Source organism: Chiloscyllium punctatum, chromosome 49 (genome assembly GCF_047496795.1).
Source record: "Chiloscyllium punctatum isolate Juve2018m chromosome 49, sChiPun1.3, whole genome shotgun sequence".
In the NCBI taxonomy this organism is placed as follows: domain Eukaryota; kingdom Metazoa; phylum Chordata; class Chondrichthyes; order Orectolobiformes; family Hemiscylliidae; genus Chiloscyllium; species Chiloscyllium punctatum.
In genome coordinates, this window is record NC_092787.1 from 24381320 (window position 1) to 24405366 (window position 24047).

The following is a 24047-nucleotide window of genomic DNA, read 5'->3' on the forward strand; positions in this document are numbered from 1 at the left end:
CAGCTCAGCTAAAGTCTCCCCAACATTTCAAACTTGTGTTCCCTATTAAACTTACTGATCTGAAACTACAGTTCAGACCTGCTGAGTTTCTCCAATACTTTCACTTTTTGGTGTGTGTCAGAGTCTCTTAGAGTTATAGAGTCATAGAGATATACAGCACGGAAACAAGCCCTTCAGTCCAACTTGTCCATGCCGACCAGATATCCTAACCTAATCTCATCCCATTTGCCAGCTTTTGGCCCATATCCGTCTAAACCCTTTCTACTCAAATACCCACCCAGATACCTTTTAAATGTTGCAATTGTACCAGCCTCCACCACTTCCTCTGGCAACTCATTCCATGCATGTACCACCTTCTGCGTGAAAAAGTTGCTCCTTAGGTCTCTTTTATATCTTTCACCTCTCACCCTAAACCTATGCCCTCTAGTTCTGAACTCCCCCACCCCAGGTAAAAGACTTTGTCTGTTTACCCTATCCGTACCCCTCATGATTTTATAAACCTCAATAAGGTCACCCTTCAGCCTCTGACCCTCCAGGAAATACAGCCCCCGCCTATAGCTCAAATCCACTAACCATGGCAACATCCTTGTAAATCTTTTCTGAACCCTTTCAAGGTTCACAACATCCTTCTGGTTAGAAGGAGACCAGAACTGCATGCAATAGTCCAACAGTGGCCTAACCAATGTCCTGTACAGCCGCAACATGACCTCCCAACTCCTGTATTCAATACTCTGACCAATAAAGGAAAGCATAACAAACCACTTCTTCACTATCCTATCTACCTGCGACTCCACTTTCAAGGAGCTATGAACCTGCACTCCAAGGTCTCTTTGTTCAGCAACACTCCCTAGGACCTTACCATTAAGTGTATAAGTCCTGCTCTGATTTGCTTTTCCAAAATGCAGCACCTCACATTTGTCTAAATTAAACTCCATCTGCCACTCCTCAGCCCATTAGCCGATCTGATCAAGGTGCCGTTGTAATCTGAGTTAACCTTCTTCGCTGTCCACTACACCCCCAATTTGGGTGTCATCTGCAAACTTACTAACTATACCTCTTATGCTCACATCCAAATCATTTATATAAATTGACGAAAAGTAGAGGGCCCAGCACCGATCCTTGTGGCACTCCACTGGTCACAGACCTCCAGTCTGAAATACAACCCTCCACCACCACCCGCTCTCCTCTACCTTTGAGCCAGTTCTGTATCCAAATGGCTAGTTCTCCCTGTATTCCATGAGATCTAACCTTGCTAACCAGTCTCCCATGGGGAACCTTGTCAAACGCCTTTTGCTGGCCTTGTCAGCTGATTATGGCTGTGATGAGTTTCTACTCGGTTTGAAATGTATGATCTGCAACTGTGGGGACAGTTACAACAATTAAAACAGCTTCAATTGAGGGGTGCACGCTATTGATTAAATCCCAATTTCATACAGCATGAATTGACCCTCCAATTAAGTGCAAAAACAAAGTTGTGTCCTTCAGTGGACCCAGACCTCAGGTCCACTCCCACTCCAATGGTGTACAGAATGTTCCACTGAATTAATTGTGGAACAGTCTCAGGGGATGTATTGAGGGGGATGTTTCAGCCTCTAGGGCACGTCCTTTGTGACGCAGTAAGTCAACAGTCTGAAGAAAAAAAAGAGGAATTTACTGTTTTGAAACTGTTAGATATGAGTGACTACTGGTCATTGACGTTTCTTAATTGTTAGATTAAGAAATGACCAATATGCAAAACTCAGGAATATCAGGAAAGTTTAGCAATTGAAGATATGAATGCAGTAAGTGATATTTATGTGAAGCAGAGGGAAGGGAAGGTGCAGCCCCACAGAAGAGTTACTGAACTGTTTTGAAGAGTGAATGATGTTATACATGCAGGACTGTGTTAGGGAGGGAATGGTGTTATATATACAGGACTGTGTTCAAAGTTTGGGAGAAGATTTGTAGCTCGGGTGCTTGTTGTTGTGGTTCTGTTCGCCGAGCTGGGAATTTGTCTTGCAAACGTTTCGTCCCCTGTCTAGGTGACATCCTCAATGCTTGGGAGCCTCCTGTGAAGCGCTTCTGTGATGTTTCCTCTGGCATTTATAGTGGCCTGTCTCTGCCGCTTCCGGTTGTCAGTTCCAGCTGTCCACTGCAGTGACCTGTATATTGGGTCCAGGTTGATGTGTTTGTTGATAGAGTCTGTGGATGAGTGCCATGGTGTTATATACACAGGACTGTGTTAGAGAGGAAATGGTGTTATCTATGCAGGACTGTATTAGGAAATGGTGTTATCTATGCAGGACTGTGTTAGAGAGGGAATGGTGTTATATATACAGGACTGTGTTAGAGAGGAAATGGTGTTATATACACAGGACTGTGTTAGAGAGGAAATGGTTTATATATACAGGACTGTGTTAGAGAGGAAATGGTGTTATATACACAGGACTGTGTCAGAGAGGAAATGGTGTTATCTATGCAGGACTGTATTAGGAAATGGTGTTATCTATGCAGGACTGTGTTAGAGAGGGAATGGTGTTATATATACAGGACTGTGTTAGAGAGGAAATGGTGTTATATACACAGGACTGTGTTAGAGAGGAAATGGTTTATATATACAGGACTGCGTTAGGAAATGGTGTTATATACACAGGACTGTTAGGAAATGATTTTATATATACAGGACTGTGTTAGAGAGAAAATGGTGTTATATATACAGGACTGTGTTAGGAAATGGTGTTATACATGCAGGACTGTGTTAGAGAGATTTGGAGATGCCGGTGTTGGACTGGGGTGGACAAAGTTAAAAACCACACAACACCAAGTTATAGTCCAACTGGTTTAATTGGAAGCGCTAGCTTTCGGAGCGCTGCTCCTTCATCAGGTGGTTGTGTTAGAGAGAGAATGGTGCTCTATAGAGAGAGAATGGTGCTCTATAGATAGCACTGCAGCCCGGAGGGTGCGTTCCCTCTCATTAAGTCGACCGTGTGGTTGGTGGTGAAACCAGACACCCAGGCGGTGTTTTAGCTAAACAGTCCAGTCAATAGCGAGCGGCTATTTAAACAGGGGGGACCAGCGCAGAGCTGTCTCCCCGGTCAGTGTGTCTGTCTGTGTGTGTGTGTGTGTGTGTGAGAGAGACGGAGCTCTCTCCGTCCGGGCTCTCTGGAAATGCTGTAAGGCCACCAGAGAGCAGCCTGTTCCTCCTCCGGCTCTGCTCCTCAATGAGTACTCGCCAGCAAGGGAAAGGGAGTCACTTGTGGAGCTCCAAGGCCGCTCTGAGGACACTGAGCTAACTCAGTGCCGCTGGATCCTTACAGGAAACGTGCTGTGGCTATTTGGGGAGGGAGGGAGAGAGAGAGTGGGAAAGCCGTTCACTCCTTCCCCAATGAATGTGAAAGATCTGGGAAGCACCTTTTGAATAAAGCTCGGATTTAGTTACTGGAGCAAATGCATACAAATGTATTTAGCGACTCGAAGGAGAGATTGCAAACGCTCTACACTCGCAAGAAAGTAAGTCTCACTTTTTAATATTTCCTCCTTCTTTACCGATTTCCGATTTCATTCAGGATGTGCCAGAATGGTGGGTCGGGGGAAGACAGAGAGAGAGAGAGAGGGAGACGTGGATTTGGGATTGGCTAGTTCCCTAAATATAGCAAAGTGACAGGAGGATGCTGTGTGAGGGCTAGGTTTGCAGTGTCAGGGTGTGTGGCTGTGTGTGGGTGGCTGTGTATGTCTGTGGGTGTCTGTGGGTGTGTGTCTGGGTATGTCTGTATGTGTGTGTGTGTGTGTGGGTGTATGTGTACGTCTGTGTATGTCTGTGGGTGTGTGTCTGGGTATGTCTGTATGTGTGTGTGTGTGTGTGTGTGGCTGTGTGTGGGTGTATGTGTATGTCTGTGTATGTCTGTGGGTGTGTGTCTGGGTATGTCTGTATGTGTGTGTGTATGTGTATGTCTGTGTATGTCTGTGGGTGTGTGTCTGGGTATGTCTGTATGTGTGTGTGTGGCTGTGTGTGGGTGTATGTGTATGTCTGTGGGTGTGTGTCTGGGTATGTCTGTATGTGTGTGTGTGTGTGTGTGTGTGGCTGTGTGTGTCTGGGTATGTCCGTATGTGTGTGTCTGTGTCTCTGTGTGTGTCTGTGGGTGTGTGTGTCTGGGTATGTTTGTATATCTGTGTGTGTGTGTGTGCCTCTGTGTGTGTCTGGGTGTGTGTGTGTGTGTGTGTCTGTGTGTGTGGATGTGTGTGTCTGGGTATGTCTGTATGTGTCTGTGTGTGGGTGTGTATGTGTGTGTGGGTGTGTGTGTCTGGGTATGTCTGGGTGTGTGCCAGTGGGTGTGGATGTAGATGTGTGTGTATGGGTCTGAGGTTGTGTGTATGGGTGTGTGGTTCTGTGTGTTTGTGTATGTCTGTGTGTGTGCTCATGTTGTTGTGTTCACGGGGAGCTCAGGACCAGCCTTTGGGAGGGGGCATTGGCATTGTGTTAGCGCCGGCTCAGTGTCACTCTGGAGGCCAGTGCAGAGCTGGTTGTGAAAGTTCAGTATCCTGGGCAGGATGGCAGCAGCCTCAGTCTGGCTGCTTGAGGGTTAGATTTAGTGTTTGAGGTTTCTTGGTGCGGCTTTCTAAAAGGCTGTGATTCAGTACAGAGCGATCCAATGGGACACGTGGGCTGGTTCCAGCACGGAACACCATAACAGTTTCAGGACAGTCCGAGAGAGTACCCGTGGCACGGTGGGAGTGACCCTACCTCTCAACCAGGAGAGCCGGGCTCAGGTCCCACCTTACTGCAGAGGTGTGTAAGTAACATCTCTGACCCGGAAAAATAACCTCCACTGCCCTCAATATCTTAGGGGCGATTAAAAATCTCAGGAAGTCCTGAGGGGGTTCCGATGACACAGTGTTACTGCCTTCATCTCTCAGCCAGGAGGCCTGGGTTCAAGTTCCAGAATTGTGCAATAACATCTTTGTGCAGGTTTGTTAAAATAACTGACAAAACTATGAAACTGAGAAAGAGAATTTAGCATTGCTTTGAACACTGGGGAGTTCCGGATTACAACGATGTCCTTTGCTGAATTTGCACTTTGTTTTTAGCGATAGGTGTGTATTATTATCCTGCAGTGTGTTACTGTCCCCGGGGTGTGTTACTGTCCCTCAGGGTGTGTTACTGTCCCCGGGGCGTGTTACTGGGTGTGTGTAACTGTCCCCAGGGGTGTGTTATTGTCCCTGGGGTGTGTTTTAGTGTCTCTTGGTGCGTTTCTGTCCCCAGGGGTGCGTTACTGTCGCCGGGGTGTGTTACTGTCCCCAGGGGTGTGTTACTGGGTGTGTGTTACTGTCCCCAGGGGTGTGTTACTGTCCCCAGGGGTGTGTTACTGTCCCCGGGGTGTGTTACTGTCCCTGGGGTGTGCTTTATTGTCTCGTGGTGTGTTACTGTCCTGGGGTGCGTTTCTGTCCCCAGGGTGCGTTTCTGTCCCCGTGTTACTGTACCCGGGGTGTGTTACTGGGTGTGCGTTTCTGTCCCCGGGGTGCGTTTCTGTCCCCGGGGTGCGTTTCTGTCCCCGGGGCATGTTACTGGGTGTGCATTTCTGTCCCCGGGGTGTGTTACTGGGTGTGCGTTTCTGTCCCCGGGGTGCGTTTCTGTCCCCGGGGTGCGTTTCTGTCCCCGGGGTACGTTTCTGTCCCCGGGGTGCATTACTGTTCCCGGGGTGTGTTACTGGGTGTGTGTTACTGGGTGTGTGTTACTGTCCCCGGGGTGTGTTACTGGGTGTGCGTATCTGTCCCCGGGGTGCGTTACTGGGTGTGCGTATCTGTCCCCGGGGTGCGTTACTGGGTGTGCGTATCTGTCCCCGTGGTGCGTTACTGGGTGTGCGTATCTGTCCCCGGGGTGCGTTTCAGTCTTGGGTTGCATTACTGTCCCCTGAAGTGTGTTTCTGTCCTGGGGTGTGTTACTATCTCGGGTTGTGTACTGTCTCGGGGTGTGTTTCTGTCCCTGGGGTGTGTTACTATCTCGGGTTGTGTACTGTCTCGGGGTGTGTTTCTGTCCCTGGGGTGTGTTTCTGTCCTGGGGTATGGTATAATACCAGGCTGTGTGACTGTCCCCGGGGTGTGATATTATACCAGGCTGCGTTCCTGTCCCGGGGGTGCGTTCTTGTCCCGGGGTGTGTTGTTGTGCCGGTCTGTGGTTTACAGTGAGTGGTTCCATTGGCGCTTTCTCCTCTGAAGTAGATGTTTGAGAGGACACTTGTACGTTAGTGCGCCCCTCACGGTTAATGCAAGTGCAATCAGCTGGGTTTCGAGTTAACATTTCCAATTTTTCCACACTATTTCATTGAATCGTTCACCCACCCCACACTTTTGCCATAAACAGGCCCTGTCACACAGGCACCCACTCACACCCAGCCACACATATGCAGGCACACACATTCACCGACCAGACACACTCTGACACAAGCATCTGTTGGTGGTGGAGGAGGGAGTGAATGTCAAAAGTGACGGATGTGTTGTAAAGTACTTGATGCACTGGCCAAGAAAAGAGCGACCAAAAGTTAAAGTTTTTCCAATACTGTGAAAAAATCCTGTCAGAGTTTTCTGACATTCAACAGGGAAATGTGATTAATCTGCAACAGGTATAGCATTGCACTAACACACCCAGTGTCCGAATTAAGAGACATACATATGCAGAAAAGCACTCACATTCACAGAGACAAACACACACACACATATTCTCTCTCTCACTCACACACACAGACATATACACACACACACGCACATAGACACGTGCACACACACATATTCTCATATACGCGCACACATACACACAGATGCGCGCACACACATTATCTCTTTCACACGTACACACATACAAATACACACACATACGTGCGAACAGACACGCACACACAGACGCACACACAGAAATATACACACACACTAATATACACACAAATACACATGCACACATACACACCTGTGCGCACGCGCACCCGCGCTGATATGCGCACCCGCGCTGATACGCACACGCGCACCCACGCTGATAGGCGTATGCGCACCCACGCTAATACACGCATGCACATGCACACACACAAACACACGTGTGCACATGCACGTGCTCACACGCACATACACGTGCTCACACACAAACATACGCGTGCACATGCACGTATACACACGCACATACACGTGCTCACACACAAACACACGTGTGCACACACACACATGCACAAATACGCACACACATACACGCACACGCATATGCTCACATACGCATACACACATACGCATGCACACGTGCACACATACGCATACACATACAGACACATGCAAATACACACAGACACGCACACCACACAGGCACACACAAATACACACAGACACGCACACACACATGCATGCACACACGCACACACACACAAATACACACGCATACACAGACACACTTGCACACACGCACAAATACACACACAAATACAAGCGCACGCACACTGACACACAGACGCACACAGACACACACAAATACACACACGCACCCACACATGTGTGCACACACAAATACACATGCATACATGCATGCACACACACACACAAATACACACACGCCCACAAATACACACACAAACATATATATATACACACATATGCATATATATACACACATGCACATAGATACACACACATATACATTCCTTGTCTATACCTAATTACCACTGCGAGATGAGCCACCCTCCTGAACCGCTGCAGTCCCCAATGCTGTATGTATCTCTGCAGCGCCGTCAGTATCTCTGCAGTGCTGTAGGTATCGCAGCAGTGTCATAGTTAGGTCCGCGGCACCGTTGCAGAGTGAGGGGCAGGATTTTGACCTAGCAGCACTGAAACGACAATGATATATTTCCAAGTCAGGACAGTTTGTGGGTTGGAAGGGAACTTGGTGGTGGTCCCATGTATCTGTTTGTCCTTATCGTTTTAGGTGCTAGTGGTCACAAGTTTTGGAATCCTCTGTTGAAGGAACATTGAGTTACTTCAATGCATTTTGTAGCTGGAACACACACTGTTACTACTATGCATCTGTTGGTGGTGGAGGATGGAGTGAATGTCGAAAGTGACGGATGTGTTGTAAAGTACTTGATGCACTGGCCAAGAAAAGAGCGACCAAAAGTTAAAGTTTTTCCAATACTGAGAAAAATTCCTGTTAGATTTTTCTGACATTCAACAGGGAAATGTGATTAATCTGCAACAGGTATAGCATTGCACTAACACACCCAGTGTCAGAATTAAACCACACAGCTTCCAACAATTCTCGGCCTCTGCTAAATCCCTCAGTGAGGCACAAACCAAATCTTCTCTAAATAAAACAAAATGGGAGTCTCTAACTTCTTCATTTCAAAGCAATCTCAGCCAACCAAAAACAACAAACACAAGGGGGCCTCTGCCAACTGTGAGTGACACACACGCTGGCTCTATTCAACCCAGTGCGCACTGCTACCTGGAGAGATCTATAACTACAAACAGTGATGGTAAACCCCAGGGATTCACAACCTTATACTTTCCGAATGATTCAACAGAAACAAAAGAATTGCACAGAGATGATTACTTGGTTATTACACTGTCCACATGCGTCCACACAACTCATTAACAAATACCGGGTAATGATTTTACCATCCAAACTGCAGGCACCCAGAATTCCATGTCGCTGAAGAAAGCCATGCAGCCCAATGTGCTTGTGCCAGCTCTTCAAATGATCATCATTACCTCATGCCAATTTCCTGTATTTTCCCTCTGTACCTTGGCACTTTATTTTTATCTAAATAACCATCCCATGCCCCTCCTGAGTGCCTCGATTGAACCTGCATCCACTATATTTTGAGGTAGCGTATTGCACACCCTCACCACTCACTGAGTGACAAAGGTTTTACTTGCATTACATTTGCTCATTTTGGAAATCACTTCAAACCTGTGGTCTCTGGTTCCTGATCCTTTTACAAGAGAGGACAGTTTCTCCCTATCAAACTGATCATGCACAGTCCTGGTTTTGACAGTCTCTGTCAGATCTTCTCTCAGCTTCATCTCTCCACAGAGAACAGACTCATCTTCTTCGAAAGCAGAAATTACTGGAAAAGCTCAGCAGGTCTGGCAGCGTCTGTGGACTGAAATCAGAGTTAACTTTTTGTGTTGCACGACCCTCAGAACTCAGCCTCTGCAATCTGTACTCATCACTGAAGTTTCTCATCCCTGGAATCATTCTTGTAAATTGCTTCTGTACACTCTCCATCTTTCATATAATGTGGTGCACAGAACTGTAGACAATAGTCTAGCAAGTGTCTTATACACATTCATTAAAACCTCCCTGATTTTGTATTCTATGCCCTGTTATCAAAGCTGAGGACAATGTGTTAATTTTATTAATATAGCTTTATTAACTTGTCTCTACCTGTCTTGCTACCTTCAATATCTGTGTGCATATATATCCTCTGCTCCTGCACTACCTTTAGAATTGGAACCTCCTCTTTTATCTTGACTTTCCAACCAAAATGCAGCATCTCACTCTTCTCTGTATCTGCCATCTATCTGCCCACTCCACTAGTATAATAACTCACACCTCTCTTTTATTTCCAGTACAACAGTTACTCTGTACTTATCCTCTACATTTACACTATACGAAGTGTGTGTTAAACACAATATTTGGGATTAAAGTGAGGGAGTAAAGTTTGTAGGATCTCACCCACCCCACCTGGAAGTAGGACATTGATGCAGGTATAATTATAACATTTAAAACTGATTTGGACAGTTGTATGAATAGGAATGGTTTAGAGGGATATGGGCCAAATGCAGGCCAGTGGGACTAGTTTAGTTTGGGAAACTTGGTTAGCATGGACAAGTTGGACTAAAGGGTCTGTTTTCCTGCTGTATGTCTCTATAACTCTATGAATTAACACAATGTTGCAGCTTAGAAGTCTGCTGAACAACCAGCTCCCAACACAAATATATCGGCTGTAGAATTTATCCCACAGGCTGTTCCTGACGTTACAGTGTTCACCACTGTACTGTAATTCACAATCCGGGTCCTTGTCATTTCTGAATCATGAACATCAATTGGGTACAATATATAACATCAGTTTTAGCAAACACTATAACTTCAAAATGGATATTTGCAAAAAAGAGATACATCGAATTACTTTTATTTACAATTTGTTGGAATTTTATCTCTGCAATCGCAATATGCAGTTTATTTTGCACAGTGCATTACAGTTTGGTGACCAATCCAATATGAATTCATTCATCCCAGCATCCAATGGGGAGAAAGCAAACTAATGTCCCAGTTTAGATCTTTTTCTCTCTCCTCCTAGCCTGCTGTCATCTCCAGCATGTTTTTTTTTGGTACAGATTCTAGAATTCGGTACAGTTACAGTATTTAAAAGGTATCTGGATGGGTACATAAACAGGAAGGGTTTAGACGGATATGAGTCTAGATAAGAGTGTTGCTGGAAAAGCACAGCAGGTCAGGCAGCATCCGAGGAGCAGGAAAGTCTACGTTTCTAGCCGGAGCCCTTCATCAGGCTTTTCCCTAAAACATCGATTCTCCAGCTTCTCCGATGCTGTCTGACCTGCTGTGCTTTTCCAGCATCACTCTAATATTGGCTGTAATCTCCAGCATCTGCAGTCCCCACTTCCGCCTTTTAGAGGGATATGGGCCAAGTGCTGGCAAATGACACCCGGTTAATCTGGTCGGCATGGACGAGTCGGAGCGAAGGGTCTGTTTCTGTGCTGTACATCTCTATGATTCTAATCTGCGGTAATTAGCTTCGACAATAAATTGATCCCAGTTGAATGTAACTGACTTGCAATCTCTGAAGTCTGGTTGCTCTTTGCAGTGTGCTGCACGGTGACTCGGTTGCTTCATTTAGCTCCCCCCCCCCCCCCCCCGCCCCATTTATTAAAACTGCAATTTGGCAAATCTGCAAAACGTTTTGCCAGCGCGGGCCTGGGTTCTGTGTGTGTGGGGGTGTGTGGGGGTGTGGGGATGTGAAGGTGGGTGGGTGTGTGTGTGTATGTGTGTGTGTGAGTATGTGTGTGTATGTGTGTGTGTGTGAGGGTGTGTGTGTATGTGAGGGTGTGAGTGTGTGTGTATGTGTGAGTGTGGGTGTGAGTGTATGTGTATGTGTGAGGGTGTGTGGGTGTGAGGGTGTGTGTGTGTGTGAGGGTGTGTGTATGTGTATGTGTGAGGGTGTGTGTGTGTGTATGTGTGAGGGTGTGTGAGGGTGGGTGTGTGTGTGAGGGTGTGTGAGGGTGTGTGTGTGTGTGTGTATGTGTGTGTTAGGGTGGGTGTGTGTATGTGTGAGGGTGTGTGTTAGGGTGGGTGTGTGTATGTGTGTGTTAGGGTGTGTGTGTGTGTGTGTTAGGGTGTGTGTGTGTGTGTTAGGGTGGGTGTGTGTATGTGTGAGGGTGTGTGTGTGTGTGTGAGGGTGGGTGTGTGTATGTGTGAGGGTGTGTGAGGGTGGGTGTGTGTATGTGTAAGGGTGGGTGTGTGTGTGTGTTAGGGTGGGTGTGTGTATGTGTGAGGGTGTGTGAGGGTGGGTGTGTGTATGTGTGAGGGTGTGTAAGGGTAGGTGTGTGTGTGTTAGGGTGTGTGTGTGTGTGTATATGTGAGGGGGTGTGTGTGAGGGTGTGAGTGTATGTGTGTGTCAGATTGCAAACTGCATTCCGCGTCATGAGGCGGCAGCAGAGAGTGAATATTCTCTCACTCCCCTCCAACAAGAAGACAGAGACAGAGAGAGAGAAAAAACCTCCCTGCGCTGGCTTTGCGGGGCTGTTTGAGGCGTTGCACTTGGGCCGGGAGATGTGGACAATCTCGGGGGTAGGAGGACCGGCCTTGAGCTCTGCAGGAGTCAGGTTGCTGGAGAGATCCTGAACCCACCTCCTTCCAATGCCTCTCCTCTGGGACTCGGAGTTTTCTGAAGTTTCCTTTTTCCTCTCTCCGCCCGCCTTCCTCCCTCTCTCAGTCTCAGGGTTTGTTTCTGAGCACACACACATGTGTGTGTAAGGGGACCTGCAGCACTGCTGAAGCCTCTCCCCACCGCTGCTTCACTTCAATGGGATTGACAGAGCGAGCGCTTGCTGAGTCCGCTCCCTGTTCAGGAGACCAGGCAGCAGCACAGTGGGTCAGTCATCTCCCCCCCACGCCGCCTGCTTTCAGCTCTCCACGTTTCCAGCCTGCGGATGGAGTGAAGGGGCCAGATGCCTCTTGTCTCTTCTCCCCAATGGGACTCCGGAACAAAATGAAGTAACGGAATGGAGACGGCAGCCGGACTGGACACCAACAGCAAGGCTGCTGCTGCCTTTGGGGGGTGAGTCTCCAAATAGCACAGACACACAGACAGAGACACACAGGCACACACACACACTGACAGAGACACCGGCGCGCACACACTGACAGAGACACACAGGAACACATACACACTGACAGAGACACACAGGCACACACAGATATACACACAGAGACAGAGACACACACTGACACACAGATACACACACACTGACACACAGGCATACACACTGACACACATACAGAGAGACACAGACACACACACATCACAGACATACACACAAGCACACATACACACACACACACACAACTTTTTACTGCAACTTTTTGATCAGTTCCCACTCTGCCCAGGACAGGACAATGTTAGATATTCTGGGGAAGGTCGGGAGGGGGGTGGTTGAATGGTAAGGTCCACCCCTTTGGATAACTCCTGGGAAATGGGGGGGGGGGGGAGGATATGGAACCCTACAAAGCCCCCAGTACTTGCTGTGCCCTCCCGTTTAGAGGGAACCGCTGTGTTATCTTTAAAATAAAAAGCACGTTTGAAAACTCGCCCCCTTTCAGATCTGAAGACTTCAAAGGCACTGTCGAGAACGTGAAAAGTGCAAACCGAGCGAGGGAATTCCATCCTGTGGTGTTTTATTTTCCATGTGTTTGCTGCTCAGAGGCATGTGTCGGGGTGGTGTGAATCAGATGGAGATTTGTGTAAAACCCATCTTCCTATTTCCTCAGAAAGCTGACAGTTTTCACATCTGCCGCTTGCAAAGTTAGGGGACTGCTGCAAAGCTGGTGTGTGTGTGTTCGCGCTTAAAAAAAATAGCTTTAACACATCTGCCTCCACCCCCCCCCCCTCCCTGCTAGGGTTAGAAATGACAATTGAGAAACACACTCGCCTTTCAATGACCCAGACATTTGTTTTCGTTTTAAGTATTCCTGAAAAACTCTGCTAAAGAAAGATAGCATTTAACTTTAACTTTTCGTGCTCTTGAGAGCGCAGGACTGTTAGTTTCAAAAGCTCGGATGTGAAGCATTTGTAACGGGCTGCTGTGTTCTTTATTTGAGAAGATCCAGTGCTCTGAATTTGCCCAGATTGTCAGTCCTCTCTCTTCGTTTGGAGAGAGGGAGGTCAGTCATTTGGAGACGGTGCCTGGGCTCCCCTCGATGTCCAGGACTGTTCTCGGCAACATTTCCAAACTCTCCGAGAGAAAGCCTTGTTTTCTGCTCTTCCCGGTTTTCCCAGACAGCATTAATTCCCGCACCCTCCACTCTGCTGCAGCAGAAGCAGGCGGGCAGCTGCTTACCGTTCTGAAGCGTTTGCAGAGCCCGGTATGTGCCCAGAATCGGGAGTAACTTCAGGTGAGAGAGAGAGAGAGTTGCTGGGAGCAGTTCGCTTGAGCTTCCTTCCCTGTCTGTGAAAAAAGAACTCCCGGGAGAGTTGAGCAAAAAGAATTGAGTCTACTCTGGCCGCTATAATCTTGGTTCCCCCTCCCGCCCCTGAAAGCGTCTCCTCATTGACATGAATGCTCTCTATGTTACTTTTTAAAGATTTATTTACCCTAATTTCAGTTAGTTCGGAATCGGTGTCGTGTTTCATAGAGAACCAATATCCCAAATAAAAAAGTTGACCTAACTGCAGGGCAGTATCACAGCTCCCTACCCCAGCAATAACACAAACACCTCCTTTCATTCTGTTTACACTGAAAATGGTCCGTGCTTAGTTATTTGACCAGATTTGACCTGAAATTGTCGTTATATTAAATAGTGTTTTTTGCAGCTGCCATGTTAACATTGAGTAATTTGAAAAGCAGAGTGGACATTGAAAGTTTTTCAAAAGTTTTCATTTGAATGTTCATAAGGGCTAATTGATGCTGAATAATTATGCAAGAAAGTTTAGGGGTTCGGTATTGGGGATCGGTAACCAGCTTTTTGGATTAAAATATATAAAAGCAACCTCGGCGATACAATCTGTGATGTGTTAGGTTCAGTTAGAGAAGACCTCAGAAGCAGACAATGACTTGAATCCACAGAGGTCTCTGTATTGTACTCCTGGATCGCAGCCAGTCTGGAGTTAGCATTGTGGATGTTTCTGCGGAGTGGAGACTGTGACTCAAATCGACAGCGGTTTCTCCCAGCCCTGCACTGCTTCACTCCTCCTGACAGTCCTAGCCACTTTTATACAGCACTCTGTGAGGAAGAAAGCTTTAGGGGTCATCTTCCCCAGTGGAAACAGTTCTAGTTTACCAGTCTGAGAAAAGCCGCGAATAATGTCATACTGCTCGTGTGCTTCCGCAGATTTGCAAAGTTGTTTTAACCCTGTACCAACGCTACAGTAATTACAGCAAAGGCTGATACAAAGATATCAATTAAAAGCCGAGGCAGTCTACTCCCTCTTGAACTAGCTTTGCCACTTAGTAAGATCATGGTTAATCTATTTGCACTTCAAATACTAACCCCCAGCCATGACCTCCTGATAACAAGAATGTAACAAGATGTGACTTCCTGAGCTTTCTATTCCCAAAGAAGTAAAGTTTGTGTTTTGCAATGCAACTTTTGGAATGAGCTGCCAGAGGAAGTGGTGGAGGCTGGTACAATTACAACATTTAAAAGGCATCTGGATGGGGACATCTGAATAGGAAGGGTTTAGAGAGAGCTATCTGGTTGGCGTGGATGAGTTGGACCAAAAAGGTCTGTTTCCGTGCTGTCTAAATAGATGACTCTATTTGCCACATGGTTGTGGGGGAGAAGAATTGAAAACTGTAGGTTAGATTTTCTGCTTATTCATCATCTTTGAGCAGGAAGTTGAGACTGCAAAAATAGTTGTCAGTTTTACGATTTTGTTTGGTTTGCTCTGGCAGTTTTCAGGATGATCAGATCAGTTAGATGAGTGCCTCATCATTTTACAAGTACTGTTTGTTTACGCCGAGCCAGATGAACACAATTTTCCTTCATGATATAAATTTGAATGTGAATTACATAAAAAAAATGTTTTGGCTGGCAAAATGTAAATACTTTAGTAGCTAAAATTACTTGCTATTGATTGTTCCTCTACCAAAGTTACTGTGACTACACCCATAAAGCAGTGAAAGCAGAATAACTTTGTTGGCTTGCCCTTTATTTTTCTAAGAAAGACAGGAGAATTACTCTTGTAATATTTAACATGTTATGTAGTCAGAAATATTATTGGAATAAACAAACTGAAGAACTGTGGATGCTGGAGATCGAAAATGAATAGAAGCAGAAATTGCTGGGTAAACTCAGCAGGTAAAAACAATGACTGCAGATGCTGGAAATCAGATTCTGGATTAGTGGTGCTGGAAGAGCACAGCAATTCAGGCAGCATCCAAGTAGCTTCGAAATCGACGTTTCGGGCAAAAGCCGCAGGTCTGGCAGCTCCTGTGGAGACAGAGTTAATGTTTCGAGTCTAGCGAGACTTCAGAATTATTATCGGAATTATCAATTCAGTATTGTCAGATTGGTGATGGAGCATGTGTTGCTAAAAGTTCTATTGTTTGTGTGGAGGTGGAATTAAGTTGTTGTTTCCCTCTATGTGATATCTGAGCTTTGGTTTGGATGTTGGCTTGCAGGATCTCCTCCTGTAGCTTCCTGCATCCCACATAGGTTTTGTGACCGAGATGCCAGGGTAATAGCCAGCTGAAGTCTGCCAGGGCTGCTCTCCGGCAGCCACCAGGAGGTGCCTTAGCATTTCTCCCAGATGGTCTTACATTACCTAACTTTCACTTGACACCTCTTTGCTCAGAGTTTCAAACCAGGGGTGGGGGTGGGCGAAATTGTTGGCACTCCAGCATACCCCCTCCCACGAATGAGTGCCTATTTATAGAAGTATCCTAAATGGACTACATACCTTGTGTCAACCTGTAAATCCTGTGCCAACAACAGTTTTAGTTACTAAACAGTTCATATTTTACCAGCTGAAAATGTGAACTTTAGAATGCAAATTAGAATTTTTTAAAGTCACACCACCATCATCCTATTGAGGCAGCACAGTGGCTCAGTGGTTAGCACTGCTGCCTCACAGCACCAGGGACCAAGGTTCAATTCCACCCTCGGGCAACTGTCTGTGTGGAGTTTGCACATTCTCCCAGTGTCTGTGTGGGATTTCTCTGGATGCTCCAGTTTCCTCCCACAGTCCAAAGATGTGCAGGTTAGAGGATAAGTGGGTTAGCCATGCTAAATTGTCTGTGGTGTCCAGGGATGTGTAGGCAAGGTGAGTTAGCTATGGGAAATACAGGGATAGAGTGGATCTGGGTGGGATGCTCTTCAGAGGGTTGGTGTGGGCACAATGGTCTGACTGGCTTGCATCCACACTGTGGGGATTCTATGGTATCACAGGGCTGCTCTCTCATTAGGGAGTGAGAACTGATGGTGGTTTAGCCTCAGCCAGTGTAGGAATTGAATCCACACTTTTAGTGCTCTATATTACAAACCAGCTGTCCAGTTATCTGAGCTAACCAACCATTTAGCTGTGAATGTATTGCATCTTATGGGCAGTTGGCTTGAAGGCAAATACCTTCATAAATATTACAAAGCTGTTTAAAGACATTTATGTGGTAATACTTTAAAAATCATTTGTTTGTGTTGACTTCATATCGGTTGGTGCTGAAAATGTGTTGCTGGAAAAGCGCAGCAGGTCAGGCAGCATCCAAGGAGCAGGAGAATCGACATTTTGGGCATGAGCCCTTCTTCAGGACTGAGGAGAGTGTGTCCAGCAGGCTAAGATAACGTAGGGAGAAGGGACTCGGGGGAGGGGTGTTGGAAATGCGATAGGTGGAAGGAGGTCAAGGTGAGGGTGATAGGCCAGAGTGGGGGTGGGGGCGGAGAGGTCAGGAAGAAGATTGCAGGTTAGGAAGGCGGTGCTGAGTTCGAGGGATTTGACTGAGACAAGGTGGGGGAAGGGGAAATGAGGAAACTGGAGAAATCTGAGTTCATCCCTTGTGGTTGGAGGGTTCCTAGGCAGAAGATGAGGCACTCTTCATCCAGCCATCGTGTTGCTATGGTCTGGCGATGGAGGAGTCCAAGGACCTGCATGTCCTTGGTGGAGTGGGAGGGGGAGTTGAAGTGTTGAGTCACAGGGTGGTTGGGTTGGTTGGTCCGGGTGTCCCAGAGGTGTTCTGTGAAACGTTCCGCAAGGAGGGGGCCTGTCTCCCCAATATAGAGGAGGCCACATCGGGTGCAGCGGATGCAGTAAATGGTGTGTGTGGAGGTGCAGGTAAATTTGTGGCGGATATGGAAGGATCCCTTGGGGCCTTGGGGGGGGGGGGGAGGTGTGGGCGCAAGTTTTGTATTTCTTGCAGTTGCAGGGGAAGGTGCCAGGAGTGGAGGCTGGGTTGGTGGGGGGTGTGGACCTGACGAGGGAGTCACGGAGGGAGTGGTCTTTTCAGAACGCTGATAGGGGAGGGGAGGGAAATATATCTTTGGTGGTTGGGTCCGTTTGGAGGTGGCAGAACTGACGACGGATGATACGATGTACATGGAGGTTGGTGGGTGGTCGGTGAGGACCAGTGGGGTTCTGTCCTGGTGGCGGTTGGAGGGGCAGGGCTCAAGGGTGGAGGAGCGGGAAGTGGAGGAGATGCAGTGGAGGGCATCGTCGATCACATCTGGGGGGAAATTGCGGTCTTTGAAGAAGGAAGCCATCTGGGTTGTTCAGTATTGGAACTGGTCCTCCTGGGAGCAGATGCGGCAGAGACAAAGGAATTGGGAATATGGGATGGCGTTTTTACAGGGGGCAGGGTGGGAGGAGGTGTAGTCTAGGTAGCTGTGGGAGTCGGTGGGTTTATAGTAAATGTCCGTGTTGATTCGGTCGCCCGAGATAGAAATGGAAAGGTCTAGGAAGGGGAGGGAGGAGTCTGAGACGGTCCAGATGAATTTGAGGTTGGGGTGGAAGGTGTTGGTAAAGTGGATGAACTGTTCAACCTCCTCATGGGAGCACAAGGCAGCGCCGATACAGTCATCGATGTAGCGGAGGAAAAGGTGGGGGGTGGTGCCAGTGTAGCTGCGGAAGATGGACCGTTCCACATATCCGACAAAGAGGCAGGCATAGCTGGGGCCCATGCGGGCGCCCATGGCTACTCCTTTGGTTTGCAGGAAGTGGGAGGATTGGAAAGAGAAGTTGTTCAGGGTGAGGACCAGTTCAGTCAGTCAAAGGAGGGTGTCAGTAGAAGGGTACTGGTTGGTACGGCGGGAAAGGAAGAATTGCTGGAGGCTTCGGATTTGTTGTAGGTGTTGGTTGTCCTGGTTCGGTCCAAATTTCATATCGGTTGGTGCCATTTCTCAACCACAGTCAGCTGGTCTTAATACTGAAGAATGTGAGGAGAGAGAGTTCAGATTTCCATTGTCTTTGGGTGTAGAAGTGGTTCCTGACTTCTCTTCAAACTGATCTCGCTTCCACTTTAAGGTTCTCTTGTTGTTCCGAACTCTCCCATTAGGATAGATACACAGAAACTATTTCCTCTATCAGTTCCTATTATAATCTTAAGCATCTTGATGAGAGTACTCCTCAACCTTCTAAATTCAGGACATTTACACAATCTCTCCTCATAATTGCACCCTTTAATGTTGAATTCCCATTCACAATGAGATACAAACAGGCATTAGCCACAGGGCAGGCACTTCTCCAGAAGCTGAATAGATCTGCTTTTGTTTCCTGTAATGAAGGAAACTGGGGCCTTAGGTCATGCTGATCACCAAATACTTGCCAGCACTTACTTTCAGAGCTGTCTTTAGTGGGTCTGGAGTCCAGGTTAACCACTATGCAGGGGTCAACCCTCCCCCACGGTTCAAGTCCTCATGCTCCACTTCTTGGCTTTGGCCTCCCTATCTTGGTTGTCCTTCTGGTTGCAGCTACGACTACAGCCCAGGCTGCAACCTCCCAGTAACATCACTACCATGCTACTCTTTCCCACCTACAGGGTGTTCTGCTAGAACACGATGATTGTGTTCCTCTGCAACCTTCCGCTATGTAAAACCACTGTAGAAAATGGTGCTGTAGAGGATCACTCATAGAAAATCATTATCCCCTTTCAGTAGGAAGTTTGTGTTATCAAAACAACCTCCACAATTCATCAACTGCATTACAGCCAATTCGTGCTGACAAAATGTATGTTGTAGCAGAACAACCTGTACTATTTGCCTATCTCTTAAAATAAACAAATGGCTCAAAATTTCACATATCCACAGCCAGTGAAAGCTCTTACAAATTGCCAACCAATCAGCACCCTTTCGTTCTATGGTGTAAATTGTTGTGATCATTTGAAACTTGGCATTCTTTCACTTGTCCTGATGAGTGCTAGACTTAAAGTTCTGATGGCGTGTCCCTTCCTAGCAATATTAAAGCTCTCTCGTCTTACATTTCTCTCAGCAACAAAAGGCATTCATGACCAGTAAAGCTACTGGAACCCTGACTAATTTATCATGCTCTACCTTTCCCCAACACACTCGCCTCCCCCATTGTGTACCTTTCCCTTCTCCTGGCTGAGAGCAAGTAATCCAGAACAGACCTGGTATCAAACTGTTCACTATTCATATTTCACCAATTTAAGGTCAAACATTTGAGCCAGTGCAGAATTTTAGTCTAAACTTTAATGCAAGCAGTGTAGAACTGAGGCCTAATCTGAAATTTGAACATTTGTTTCCAACATTATGTAAGATTTATCATGAGTGATAAAGCCCTTTGCTGAATTTCTGTCAGTATGGTTATTGATCAGAAACATCTTGGCAATATTTATGTAAAATTCAATTATTTCACTGAGATTTAATTTATAATGTTTGACCATTGTATTAGATCCAGCCTTCGCTTTGTTCTTGCTTTAAAGGTCAGTTGGACAATCAAGATAACTGACTCAATTTTGTGAAATATGAAAATCAAGGCAAGTTGTGCTCAAGTGACTTCAGTAGATAGGGTGAACTATAGAGTCATAGCATCATAGGGATGTACAGCACGAAACAGACCCGTTGGTCCAACTTGTCCATGCCGGCTGGATATCCCAACCTAATCCAGTCCCATTTGCCAGCACTTGCCCCATATCCCTCTAAACCCTTCCTATTCATATACCCATCCTGATGCCTTTTAAATGTTGCAATTGTACCAGCCTCCAACACTTCCTCTGGCAGCTCATTCCATACATGCACCACCTTCTGTGTGAAAAAGTTGCCCCTTAGGTCCTTTTTATATCTTTTCCCTCTCACCCTAAACCTATGCCCTCTAGGTCTGGACTCTTTCCCCCCACCCCAGGGAAAAGACCTTGTCTATTTACCCTATCCATGCCCCTCATGATTTTATAAACCCCTATAAGGTCGCCCTTCAGCCTCCAATGCTCCAGGGAAAACAGACCCAGCCTGTTCAGCCCCTCCCTATAGCTCAAATCCTCCAACCCTGGCAACATCCTTGTAAATCTTTTCTGAACTCTTTCAAGTTTCACAACATCTTTTCTATAGCAGAGAGACCAGAAATGCATGCAATATTCCAATAGTGCTCTAATCAATGTCCACAACGTGACCTCCCAACTCCTGTACTCAATACTCTGACCAATAAAGGAAAGCATACCAAATGCCTTCTTCACTATCCTATCTACCTGAGACTCCACTTTCAAGGAACTATGAACCTGCACTCCAAGGTCCCTTTGTTCAGCAACAAGACTCAATATTTTATGAAATGGAGTCTCGTGGTGCAGTAGTAGTGTCCCTACCTCTGGGCTAGAAAGTTGGGTTTAAATTCCACCTATCTTGGAGATATGTCATAACGTGTTTGAGCAGGTTGATTTAAAAAATAGGGAAACATAGTTTGCAGCAGACCAAAAAGAAAGCTATGGGTAAATCATGGAAACCCTACAGTGTGGGTGTGGCTATTCAGCCCATTGACCCTCCAAAGATCATCCCATCTATCCTGCAATTTATAAGCAATTTAGCATGGCCAATCCACTTAACCTGTACACCTTTGGACTATGGGAGGAAGCCAGAGAAATGCCATGCAGATACAGGGAGAACATACAAACTCCACACCGACAGCTGTCCAAAGGTGGAATTGAACCCAGGTCCCTGGTGCTGAGAGACAGCAGTGCTAATCACTATGCCGCCCCTATTGAAATAAAATAAGTTTATATCTGTACGCTCGATAGGAATTCGGAATGGTAGCTCTTTTGAGTAATGATTACGCTTTGTATTGAATGAGAGGGAGGTTTTGCTTTAGAACAGCAGTGAATGAAGTTTTGAAACTGTCTGCTAAGTCAATGGAGGCTGCACTTAGTTAACAATGGATAGGTTTTGTAACTGAAAACAATAGGTATTTTCAGCTCTGCTGAAGGATTGGTTCAGCTGTTGACTGTTGAATAGAAAAGATAGATCTGAGTTGTAATGCAAGGAAGGTACAGAGTATCATACAATGACCAGAGGTTTATTGCTGATCTTGGGTTTGGGGTATTGAGTTAGGGGTAAGGGAGTGTATGAGAAATTATGATGCGGAGGTGCCAGTATTGGACTGGGGTGGACAAAGTTGAAAATCACACAGCATCCGTTTATAGTCCAATGGGTTTATTTGAAATCACAAGCTTTTGAAGCACTGTTCCTTTGTCAGGTTGCTAGTGGGTCAGGATACATGAGGCACAGAATTTATAAGTAAAAGATCAAAGTGTCCTATAACTGATGTGATATATTGAGCAAACCTAGATGGCTGTTAATCACTTAGAATGGGAATGTAGGTTTTGATTAATTAATATGTATATCCCAGAATTTCTTTCAAATCACTGCTCTGAAATAACTTTGGGTTTTATCAATGTATGTGGAAGGTTTGGGCAGGGTGGGTCTGTGTCCATTGGCATGTAGTAGAAGCAGAGGGGATCTTATTAAAATATAGAAAAATCTGATGAGAGCCCTGAGAGAGGACGCTAAAAGAATGTTTTCTGTTGTGAGAGAGATTATCACTGGAGGACACAGTTTATAAATGAAGGATCTCCCATTTAAGACAGCAATGAGGAGAATGTTTTCCTCTCAAAGTCTTGGATCTGTGAAACTTTTTTGCCCAGAGATTGGTGGAGGCAGGGTCTTTGAATATCTTTAAGGTAATGGTGGATCCTTGACCAACAAGGGAGCTGATGGGAGATGGGCAGCAATATGGAGTTGTGGCCACAAACCAAGCAGCTGTGAACATGTGCGAATGGCAGAGATTTTTACTCACTCATGGAATTTGGGTGCTGCTGGCTGGACCCGGGATTTATTGTCCATTCCAAGTTTTCCTTGAAGGTGGTGGTAAGCTGCCTTTTTGAACATGTGCTGTAGGTAGACCCTCAATGCCATTCGGGAGGTGAAATAACTGCAGAGTGGCTGATATCCTGTCACCCAGATACCCTTAACTTACATATGAACTGTACATGGGCTCTGACCAGCCAGCTCCAAGTCAGTCCCTAGACTGAGGAGACCTTCTGAATCGCCTGTCTACAGTATATCTGTCAGCTAGGGCTCCCTGATTGGCCCAGGGTAACATCCCCAATCAAAGATCTCATGGTCAATGAGATCCTCCTGTTTTTGGGTCCAATCACTCCAGAAGGGCATTCCATGATTTGGACCCAGCGACATTGAAGTAACGGCGATATATTTCCAAGTCAGGATGGGGAGTGACTTGGAGGGGAGCTTGTCGGTCATGGTATTCCCATGTATCTGCTGCCCTTGTCCTTTCAGATGGAAGTGGTTATAGGTTTGGAAGGTACTGTCTAGGGAGCCAAGGTGAATTTCTGCAGTGTACATGGAACGCATTGCTATTATTGAGCATCAGAAGTGGAAAGAGTGAATGTTTGTGGATAGAGTGTAAGCCTGGCTGTGCGATGCTCTAATTGGTGCTTTGAATGAAGGAGAGAATCTGCATCTGAACTTCCTGAACAAGAGTGTTTGAATTACTGTTGAACATGTTGGAGGTTTTGTACACGTGTTCACTGCTGTGGGGTCTGTATCTGTAATAAATTAGTAAAGTTCTATATAATTAAAAACAGAAACACAGAAAAGATCCATCAGCATCTGACCGGAAGATTTGCATTTGGTGTGGATACAAGTGGCCAACTTTCTAGATCTGCACAGGAGGGTCCCCCTACGATAGTGTAAAACGGCCTTAAAAACAACAGATACATGAAAGTGTCTGAGTCGCTGAAGGGTGTGTACAGTGGGAAGCTTGCAAAACATACAATGCAAGGTTGTATTGGCGGATCCGGAATTTGTTGGGAATTTTGAAGATATGTGGTGCTCTGACAGTGGGGGTGGAGAGGAGGGAGCGTGGGAGGATGAGGGGAGGCTGACCCCACCTGAAACACAGTCCTCCCTCATCCCGAGAAAGGTCGCCGTGTCCGTACGATATCAGCCGACTTGGCTGGTGCCAGAGAGAATGTCAGAGGCACGGCCATGGTTTTTCATTACCTGGAGGTGGTGCGGACGATGATGTCATTGTGTTGATTGGCCCTGGAAAAGCTCTCACTAATACCACCGCCCCTCCAAAGGCGTCCTGCCTGAGGTTGGGAGGAAAAGGCTTACAGCTCCCCTTTCTGGTTCTCATTTCTACCCAGGCGAAGCTATTGCACATAACTGAGGGACCCTCCCCACCACCAAAATCACGCCTTAGAAACAATGCGTAAACTGTTCGTGATGTAATCGTGTTATAGCCAACACACGTTTTAAAGGTTTGTGCTTTAGAAACAGTGTCCCCAATTCGTCAATCGTATTACAGCGAATTTGCGTTAATAAAATGTGCATTATAACAGGATGACTT

At 46.4% G+C, this 24047-nt stretch overlaps 1 protein-coding gene across 5 annotated transcripts in view; it reads left to right on the forward strand.

The window, feature by feature from the left end:
- The window catches only part of col27a1b (collagen, type XXVII, alpha 1b), a 653616-nt gene that overhangs the window by 68623 nt on the left and 560946 nt on the right, over positions 1 to 24047 (forward strand). For 2 of the 5 annotated variants that reach the window (XM_072565907.1, XM_072565910.1), the window contains exon 1: positions 11690 to 12308. The exons of 1 other annotated variant lie outside the window; for it this stretch is intronic. In XM_072565907.1, coding sequence (XP_072422008.1) covers positions 12253 to 12308 — 56 coding nt within the window. In that variant the 5' untranslated portion in view covers positions 11690 to 12252. Of the gene's footprint in view, positions 1 to 3089; positions 3490 to 11683; positions 12309 to 24047 lie in introns of those variants that run through there. 2 more of the 5 variants (XM_072565908.1, XR_011956099.1) reach the window with 2 other exon arrangements.